Source organism: Humulus lupulus, chromosome 8 (assembly GCF_963169125.1).
Source record: "Humulus lupulus chromosome 8, drHumLupu1.1, whole genome shotgun sequence".
NCBI lineage: Eukaryota > Viridiplantae > Streptophyta > Magnoliopsida > Rosales > Cannabaceae > Humulus > Humulus lupulus.
The window spans coordinates 85,663,802-85,674,671 of NC_084800.1; the positions used below are offsets into that span (position 1 = coordinate 85,663,802).

The following is a 10,870-nucleotide window of genomic DNA, read 5'->3' on the forward strand; positions in this document are numbered from 1 at the left end:
ATTCCTAGTGCCAGTTCTATAACGAACTCAATTTCTCTGTGCGGTGGCAACCCTGGAAAATCTTCTGGAAACACATCCAGGAATTCACAAACAAGTCTGGTATCTTCTGGTCTCACTGGCACGACCTGAGTGGTATCAACCACACTGGCCAAGAATCCAATACAACCTCCTTGCAATAGATCCCTAGCCCTCAATACATAAATCATAGGTATGCGAGGTCCATGCACAGTACCAACAAACACAAAAGGATCCTCACCTTCAGGCTCAAAGGTGACCATCTTCCTTCTGCAATCAATGGTTGCCCCATACTTCGCTAACCAATCCATACCCAATATCATATCAAAGTCGGTCATAACCAACTTTATCAAATCCACCGACAACTCTTTGCCCTCCACTGTCACTGGCAAATATCTGACCCATCTCCTGGATACCACTAACTTCCCAGTGGGTAACAAAGTTCCAAACCCCACAGCATAAATATCATAGGGTCTACACAATCTATCAATAATAATACTAGCAACAAAAGAATGTGTAGCACCAGAATTAATCAAAATGTTATAAAGGGTTCCAGCACTAAGAAGCTGACCTGTATTAACTGAGGGAGAAGCCTTAACTTCTGTTTGTGTCAATGCGAACACTCGGGCTGGGGCCAAGCTGTCTGCTCTCTTGGGTTCTTCTTTTTTGGCCTTAGGGCAATCCTTTTTAAGATGACCCACTGCTCCACATGAGAAGCAGGCCCTTGCCCTAAACTCTCCCAAATGACACCTCTTGCATCTAGGGCATTCAGGATAAGACTTCTAGGCTTCATTACCACCTGGCCGACCCATTGAAATACCACAGGGCCGCTGTTGACCACGATTTTTTCCAACGATGATTAGACGTCAAAACTACAATAAACCTTCAAGAGAAAATACGACACTGATAATTTTATAGTGGTTCAGCCCCAATATGTTGGTAATAGCCTAATCCACTTAGAGTTTTGATATATATCCTACACTTAAGTTTTGATATATGTTGGTAATAGCCGAAACATATAAGTGGCACAAGCCACTCTCTCATTACCAGTCACCCTCATGAAATCTAGGATGGTAGTAATCATACTCACCCACTGCGTTGTCTTGGCAGGATCTGCACTGCCCTAAAAAACTGGAGGTTGCTGCTTCCTGAACCTTTCATAGAAAGGTTACCATTTATTTCCAACCTCAGGCAGCTGCTCTACTGCTGGCACCGACACAAGAGGTGCCTTTGATACACTGGCCACTGCAGGTGCTTGCTGTTGTCTCAGGAGATGAAGCTCTTCTCCTTGTCTTAACACTGTAGCCTGCAGGTCGCTAATCATTTGCAGCCAGTTTACAGGAGCTGGCTGTGGAATCTGTCCTTGGTCATTCTTCTGACCCTGACTGTTATTATTCTGGCCTTGATCACTCTGGCCAGCTGACATATCTGTCTGCCTTGGATTCATTCTTATCACTGATACCTTGCTGAAACAATGATACATACGGCCAGTCAGTTAGTAATAACTAAACCTCTTGCCACCTTACGGTCCAAGAACAAGCAAAGAAGTATCATATTCCACAGTCATACAATTATACAAGCAGATACATGTTTATAGAATTTATCACTTAGCATGTATCACATAACAAATCACAATCAACAATACAAATAAGTATGTTCCAGCAATCTCAGTACTATTTAGCACACAGTTGTTGAGGATATAATATTTCAAGGTGCAGGTTTAACATGGTGTCTCATACATACAAGTAAAGCATTTATACTATATTTAAGCAGTTATACATATAACTATATAAATAGTTACCAAACCATGAGTCGAGCTTGACTTCAATGATGTGTGTACATGCCCAGCAAGTCTACAGGAACCTTATCCTTGGTATACTCTGATACCAAGTTGTAACGCCCTAGTTACCTCAGAACAGTTACGGTGAACTGGAAATTTAACTCGCTACCCGAGTCCTTTGGTTAAAAATGTGCTTCTAGGTATTATTAACATGCTAAGGTAGAAAACCAATTAAAAGGAAATGATATATTTTATTTAAAACATAAAACTATTCATGGGCCCATAAAAAACATTTACAAGTTATTTACAACTCAAAATGGTCATTATTGTTTCAAATTTACAAACCCGCTGACCTAAGCGGCAAAAATAGGGTAAACCCCCTAGTTCCTCTGAGAACTCCTTGGCCGTGGTGGTCAAGAGGCCACATATGTACACAACACCACCTAAGCTCTCCACTCAAGGCTGGGAGAGCTTTTCTTTCCCTTTACCTGCACCACATAGCACCCATGAGCCAAATCCCATCAAGAAAACACAATATATCATGAATATAGTATCAACAATGATCATAATAATAATCATTCAGGACTTGCAATCCAAAACAGATGAGTGACAGTCGCAAAAGTCACTAAGGTGGGTTCAACTCCCTTTAGCCATGTGACGATAGGGTCACCAGGGCTTTAAAAATAAGAGAACCTTTTACTAGCTTAAACATGATAGGTGCATGATGACTAGTCACCAACATAACCTACCTCATGACCATAGAGTCATAACCATGGGATTCCGCTCCCTAGCCATGTGACAATCAGTCACCTAGGCCTTAGACCCTGGCTCTGAGTAACTAGTCTTAGACTAGTCAAGTGCTTATAAGTTTCATCGACCTTAGGGTCGGTCCAGCATTAATGCTCTAGAGTCATTCAATGCTGATATTAATTAGATCCAATCTTTTAATCCCGTTTCTGACTCTCAGGTCAGTAATACGCAACCAGTACCGTCCCTGACTAATCAGTGCCATACACCAGTAAACAAACTATGCTAGCATTTAATATGCAATCAATGTCCACATTGAGTAGCCAACATGCATCAACAATAACCACGCATGTCATATACACAGGGTGCAGTTTTCTTACCTCTGGTTCGAGCGAGAAATAGAACAAGAATGACTCCTGAGAATGATCGACCTTTTGATTCCTTAGTGGTTACCTAATCATAACCAATTATAACCTCCATTAATGAAAATCAACAATGAAAGGGTCTTAATATAAACCCCACTCTCGGGACCTCGAAACATGCCCACACGGTGAGTAGATTCGATCCCGGGCCTTAAGGATTAAAACTCCGAGCCAAAAGCCCTTAAAAACACTCAAAACGAGATTCTGAAGGAACAAAGTAGCGCTACAACGCTGTTCACTAGCGCCCCAGCGCTATACTAGAACCCAAAACCGCCCAACAGAGCACTGGATAGCGCTATAACGCCCACTGGTGGGCATTGTATCGCTACACCCAGTCGGATCCTCCCCTAAAACCTCTTCCTTCGACTCCTTCAATTCCAACTTGATTACAATGCTTCCAAACCTCATTTTTGGTGCCAAATGAACCCAAAAACCATCCTCACATGCCCTAAGCATCACAACCACAAGAACCCTAGCCAAAAACTCCCAACAAAACCAATCATCCAACCTAGAAATCTAAACTGAAAACCAAAGCTAAAACAGAGAAAACCAGGGATTTTAATGGCTGGAAACTTACCTCAAGCTCATATTATGATGCTCTTCAATGGTGGAACACACTCCCAAGCTCTCAAGACTTATTTCCCAAGCTTGAATCCTCAAGTTAGGCTCAAAAATCACAAAGAAAAAGGAAGAAAACATGTACAGGAGAAGTGTTTGATCTATGCTCTGTTTTCTCTTCATTCTACAGCCTTCAATGGCTTATATCTATCCTAGGGGTGAAAAGACCAAAATACCCCTAGGTCAAATAAAGGATTTCTAAAGGCTCCCAAGGGCAAAATTGACATTTCCACCTATTTCGTTAATGATAATTAACACTTTCCAATTCTTGCTATTCTCAATATTCTCAAACACCAATAATTCATATCCCATTACGCTTTAATTCCCGACAACGCTCTAATCATTAAAATCACCCCGAGACTGACCTTGAGCCCCGAGCTTAAACTTGTTATGACTAAACCGCTAATTAATATTCCAAGATCGTCTCATGCCGAATAGCTCGAACAAATCCACATTATAATGTGGTCTCAACAATAGGTCACCGACATGCATACAAATATACAGTTACGCCCTCAACGGGCTAAATTACCAAAACACCCCTGTAATGAAATGTGGTCCCACATGCATGCATTTAACATCATATTATAATATAATTCACATAAACAAGCATATAATCATTTAATGGAATAATTAAACAATTATGGCCCTCCTGGCCTACTAATCCAACCATTAAACCGCATTAGGGATTTTGGGGCATTACAAAATGATCCCAATATTCCAGAGGTAAAGATCCTAGATGAAGGTGAGTACCCCGGGGGCCCTGGAAAGTAGCCTTTGGTGAATTTTGATCCCGATGGGAGGAGTGGTTCATCCGACTCTCGGGGACCACCTGCCCCCAGGGATGACAATGACATGTACTACAATCCTGAAAGATATGTCCCAATAGTGGAACTCAAAATAATATTTAAGTAGAAAAAAAAAGTCATATGCGAGGTTAATTTCTACTTTAATTAATAGAGTAGAGAAAGTAGTGATAATGCTTTCACAAAATAAGCAATACTAAACATACACTTAAATTATATGTGTTATCAATCTTAATCAACAATTTAAATTTGTTCAAATTAAAAAAAAATCTTAACCATTTAAATATTTTAATGTGGAACTAATTATTTTAAATTATGAGTCTAATTATCACTCTTTAAAGAAGAAGTTTGAAATGGATAAAAAAATTTAAAAAAATATATAATATTGAAGTAATGTAAAAAAAAATATAGAAAAGCTGGTTTAATGGAAAATTTTAATTTAAAAAAAAAGATATTTATTTTTAAAATTTGAAAGATATAGCTAAAAACATAATACTATATATAAGTTCAAGATTATCAATTTACTCATTTGGTAGGTCTTTTTTTTCAATAATGCTCATATGGTACTTTGTATTTTAAAATCAAATATATTTAATATTTGAGACTCAAATTTGATAAATAAAATTTTATCAAAATGATCAATCTGTCATCAATTATATGTAATTAAGTAATTAAATTTGAATTTGGATATCATATAATTGTGAGCAGTTTGATTAAATTAGTAAAATTTTGTAAATTAAATTTGAGTTTAGGATATCAAATATGTGCGATTTCAAAATACAAGTTACCAAATGAGTATAATTGTAAACACAAGGTACCAAAACGATATTAACATAGGTACCAAATGGTTACCTACCCTGTAATGTATTTATAACATTTGTTGTTATTTAATATAAGTATATATATTTATAAAAGTTAGATTAAATAAAAAAATAACATGTTGTATTTTTAAATATAAATGATAAAAATTTTAATAAAAATTAAGGGATAATGAAAATTTGTCTTTGCTTTTCCCCCAAGAGCCACAATAAATTTGTTTTCCCTTTAAATTTTTAAACTATTCAACTCTATATGATAATTGTCATAGAGTATTATTAGACACACTCAAAATACACATCACCTGTCATATATTTTTATCTATTAAAATTTCTTAAGGTGGTTAAAAATATATGTGCATTTTGAGTATATAAAATAAATGTGTCAATATATAGATTCATTAGGCCATTAGATTGTTTCTATAGAGTCACATCTGTTAGGAGAAGCCCAAAATGATTCTACTTCATTCAACATTTTGCTCTTGAGGAAACTTGCCACTTTGCTATGCAAATATATACGATCCCACATTGCCCATAAGAGGGAACGTGCCACTTTACTATGCAAATATATACTATTTGTTTTTTCACTTTCCTTCTTATAGATCACACACTAAATCTACAATTTTACTTCTTATACACCACAAGCTAATTTTTTTGTTAATGGCTAGAGTTGCAATTTGCCAATTATATCCTAATGCATTGTGTAAGATGTTAGTATCTCGGTTCTTTAGAGTGTATACTCAATGGCGGTGGCCCAACCCAATTATGTTAAGAAGGAGGATCCCTTAGGCATCAAGTTTGGAATCCTAGAAGAAATCGAAAAGATAGATATCATCTAATGCCAATAATTACTCCGGCTTATTCTTCTATGAATTCCAGCTACAACTCCAGCTACAACTTCTCGTCAAGTACTTTACGAATTATGTCAAAAGAATTTCAGAGGGGGAGTGAGATCTGTGAGGTATGATCATTAAATTTTTAGTGATTATGTGTTCCTTCCTTTGGTAAAATCATATGTGCTAGTTGATAACATTCAAGGCTGATCTGTGTGGCTTTCTTCTCCAAGCAATGAGAAGAAAAAACTATATATTTTTTTTGAATGATGAGTAATGGTTTTGTAGCTTAATTGTTTCTTGTTTGTGGTATCATGATTGTTAAAGATTCTCATCTTTCTTTTGCTTGTTAGTATTTCCATTTGCTTAATTTAAATACAGGTGATAGTATTAGTTTTTACCTTCTCAAAACTAAATTTAGTGTTTTTATAATTCTACTTGAAGGCTATGAAATCGAACAAGGCAGACTGGGATACTCTTTTTGAGACATTTCCCTTTCTCAAAGCTTATAATAATTATCTACAAATTGCCATCAGTGCAAAAAATGCTGATGATTCTAGAAATTGGAAAGGTTGAGTTAAATCTCGTCCACGTCAGCTAACATTGAAGGTGAGGAAGCTACCTTTCAAATATGCTATCTATATATGTTTAGTTTCTGCTCTTTTCTAATGATCAGTGATCCATGACCATGCTATTCATATTTATGTATACAGATTGAGAGGCACACTTACAACATGCTTCAGTGTCACCCCCACACTGGTGATTTTTCAGACAAATCCAAACCTTTTCATTGTAGCTACTTTATGGGTTTGCAAAGAAAACAAGGAGTTTCTGCGAATGAAGGTGAACCTTTGATATAAGGGCAACTGTTGACGAGTTTAAACAGGCAGTGAACGTGTATACTTTGTGGAAGCCCGGAATGGAGATCCGTGTATGCCATGTAAAAAAGAAAAACATACCTGATTTTGTGTTCCCTGGTGGAGTTTGTCCGCCCCGCCCATCCAAGTTAGCTAGGGCTTTGGAACTAAAGGCTTCGTCTGGACGCAAGGGAAAGCGACCTGATGATGATGTTGAAAACAAGACAAGTGTAAACTCTGTGGCCCCCTTTGGTGGGGATGTTCTTGACACAAGCTCCCCCACTAGTACCGCAAACATCCCATCTCAGAATGGCAACCGCAACAGTGAAGTATCATCATCAAGCAGTTTGCCAACCAAAACTTCACTAGAAACTGTTGCTCATGCATCAAGTTCTATTGTAGCAGAGAAGATGGATATTGAAAAAGTCATGCTGGGCTCATATGCTTGAAGATGTTTTGGAACATAGAAATAAAGTGAAGTGCGAGTCTTCTATGAAAAATGAGCCAGGCGTTCTGGTAACCTCGCTATGTGGAACTGGTTCATACTCTAATGGTGGCTTAGAGGAGCTTGAGGTAAACTCTGTTAATTTTGTTTGCTTATTTCTTGCATCTGTTATACCAGTATCTTTACACTCTATGTAACTTGGAATTTATTAAAGAAAAAACAAATTCATTACATGAATTTCATCTTTGTTTCTGTTAGCATTGAAACAAAAAAAAATTAAAAACTATTTTCAATTATATTTTATTAAACATTTTGTTACAATTTTTTTAGATTAAAATCATGATAATCTATTTTTTGGTTGTTGGTAGACCTAAGATCATAGACGTATATACATATGTAGTCCATATAACTTGAATCTAGTAAATGTTTGATATGTTCGTATATACAATCATTATTGTAAAAATTAAATTTTCACTGTAATATATGAGATTTGACATGTTAGAATTGTAAAAAGTAAGGTGTCGTTTGGTTACAAAATAAAAATGGAATAGGAATGAGAATGGAATATAATTTTGATTCTTTTATTTGGTAGAAATTTTGGAATCAATACTTGAATAAAAATTATTGTATTTGGTATAGTATGGAATGTAATGAAATGAAATTTATATTATTTTGACCAAAATGCCTTTACTTTATTATCTTATAAAAATTCTTTTTAAATCAAATTATCATTTTTTTTATGTTAGTTTTTAATTATATACCAAATTATTTTTTTTATTCTAAATTATAATTTTTTTTATTAAATTACGCTTATATACAAATTAAACAAATAAATAATATATATTACTATAAATATTGTGTAGAACAAAGTAAAATAAAATATCAATATTACTTCAAAATTGTACTTAATTCAATAGAATTTTTTATTTTATTAAAAAAATTATAAATTATAATTTTATACTAAAGATATATATTTCAATTTTCATAATTTGTAATTGATATATATTTTGTATAATTTAAACTTTTAGTCGGAATTTTTACTTTTGTTAATTATGTTACATACACATACATAATTTAAGCATATGATAGTTATCCCCATTTCCTGCGTGGGCCTGGAACGACCGTCCAGACCCATGGTCAGGGCATTCAAATGTGGGCCCGGCCCAAGGCCTCTTAGTACGGGAATATCCAAGGGGGCACGGCCCTAGTGCAATTCTGGGCCAGACGGGGGTCCAGTATGGTTATCCGGGACAATCATCCAGGAGACATGCAGACAGCTCGGACCCCCCCGGCGGTATACGTGCCTAGTCCCGGAGCCTAGTAACGGTCCGGGCCTGTGGTAAATGAAGAGGGACAAAGGTAAACGAACCCGGATCATGTTGTCCCCGGTTGGTGGGAAAAGCGTCCAGGACCCTGAAGCCGCCCCACTCTGCGTGGAGGTTGTCCCTACTTTTCACCTGCGGAAAAGGCCACCTCGGGATTGCACGCCGCTGTTTCAAATCTGCACTGCCAAGTACTCTGACTGGTCTTGTCCCCTGAATCTGCCTCGTAACTCGAAGTGTCAAGACCAAAAGCACCGTTTTGTTGGGCGAAATATAGTTCTTGGGCCACCTTATTGGGCCTTAATTGGTCTGGAATTTATGTATGTTTTATCTTTTATATTGGGCTTCCACCAGAGAGGCCAAGAATATCCATATCTCTGATGGGCCCGGGTCATACCCAGCCTAGACCCGGTGTTCCCATGAGCCTATAAATACAGGCAGTAGAACACTGGAAAAAGGATCTCTCTTTGACTTATAAGCAGTTACTCTGTCAAAACATAGAGATAAACTCCATTGTAAAAGACTTTCCAAGCTCTAATACAACTGACTCGTGGACTAAGGCTCATTAACGCCCCAACCACGTAAAAATCCTATGTTAACCCTATAAATTCCATATCATTAGTCTTAGTTAATATTCATTAGTATAGTTTCCGAAAATCTCGGTAAACAGTTTGGTACTTTCATTGAGAGCTGAAGAAAGCCAGTGCTAAAGTCAAGCATTTACTACAATGGTGAACACACGACACACCACTTTCGACCCTAGCAATCCCGAACAGGGCAATGGAGACCTGCGACCTTCGCCGCATCCCCCTCAGGATCCACCCGAGAATGCACCTCCTCAAACATCTCACCATGAGGAGTCACAAGACTACGAAGGTGGGACAGAGTACGAAGAAGAGAATGAGGAGTATTACGAAGAGGAAAATGAGGAGTACCATGACGAAGCTGCAGATCCCGAGATCCCAGAAGGAGAGCCCAACCAACAGGATCTGGAGGTGACCAGACTGAGGCAGCAAGTCCTGGACCAGGTGGCCAGGATCGCTGAGCAAGCGGAGGCGCATCGGCGGATGCAAGAGTCCCTTTAGGCCCTACAGGCATTCATAGCCGCGCAGGGTCCGACAGCCAATCACGCTACTGGCCCACTTCCAGGAGCGCAGCAGCCCGCTCCACAGGCGCGAGCCGGGGTCCTTGAAGGAGCAAGCCCGACCCCTCCCCCGGAACCGTTTCCTGAGCCAGCTCCAGGAAACCCAACCAGGGAGAAAACGAAGGCCGGCAGAAAGACCCGAGAAAAGACCACCCCCGTCGCAAAGGCTGGGGCCCGTTCCCGACCGCTCCCTAGGAAAGAAAAGGTGCTCCCCATCCCAGGATGAGGCCACCCGATCGATCCGCAGGGGACGTGGCCGCGAAACGCGCAGCCCCGGCACGCCCCAGGGAGAGACGGGCGGGAAAGATCTTTGCACCCGAGTGCCTCGGTTAACAAGAACCGTCGAGAACGGCCTCGGAGGGAGGAACATCATGCCCTTAGTTCAGGGGACGATACATCCCGGATAGACTTACGCGACGGACTGAACGCTCGGAAAGAGCGGGCCCGCAAGGAAAAGATCCTCCCCCGAGGTGGCGACCTCGGAAACAACATCAACGACAGGAGGAAAAAAAAATCCCCCTAGAGGATGGCACGGCCAGGCAGCTCATGGAGCAGCTGGCCGCTCTGAAAAAGGTCATGGATCGTTTGGTCCGCAAACAAGAAGGCGCGGACACTGACTGCGATGAAGAGGATAAAGAGCCCTGCGCGAGGCACATCCTGGACGCCATACCCCCCAAGGGGTTCAAGATGCCAAGCCTCACCACCTATACTGGAAACACCGACCCTAGGGACCATCTGTCCCGATACAACCGGCTCATGACAGTGGCCCACGTCAGTGACAACGGCAAGTGCCTCTGCTTCTCGATCACTTTGGGCGGTCTTGCCAAAGAGTGGTGGAAGAGACTTAAGCCGAGATCCATCTAATCCTAGTCAGGGCTGCAGTCAGCGTTTCGCAAGCAGTCTGTGGCAGCCAATGAGGATGGACATGCAGATCAGCGCCCTCGCAAATATCAAACAACTCCCCATGGAGACACCGAGGGCCTACATCCAGCGTTTCACTGAGGAAGCCTCCAAGACGAAAGTGGACGACGGACAGCGCCTGGTGGCGCTGCAGTCCGGAATCCGGGCC

General features: G+C 39.7%; 1 protein-coding gene across 1 annotated transcript; it reads left to right on the top strand.

The window, feature by feature from the left end:
* Positions 1-5,943: 5,943 nt before the first annotated feature.
* On the top strand, positions 5,944-7,339 carry LOC133795745 (nuclear poly(A) polymerase 1-like). Its single transcript, XM_062233201.1, has 5 exons — positions 5,944-5,996; positions 6,080-6,161; positions 6,478-6,604; positions 6,710-6,876; positions 6,920-7,339. The coding sequence occupies exons 1-5, from the start codon at positions 5,944-5,946 to the stop codon at positions 7,337-7,339; spliced, it is 849 nt and encodes a 282-aa protein (XP_062089185.1).
* Positions 7,340-10,870: the final 3,531 nt, after the last annotated feature.

Coding starts and splice junctions, on each gene's coding strand:
- LOC133795745 (XM_062233201.1), top strand. CDS start 5,944: ATGGCGGTGGCCCAACCCAATTATGTTAAGAAGGAGGATCCCTTAGGC. Junction 5,997..6,079: donor GAGGATCCCTTAGGCATCAA/GTTTGGAATCCT, acceptor TATGAATTCCAG/CTACAACTCCAGCTACAACT. Junction 6,877..6,919: donor AGGAGTTTCTGCGAATGAAG/GTGAACCTTTGA, acceptor GAGTTTAAACAG/GCAGTGAACGTGTATACTTT.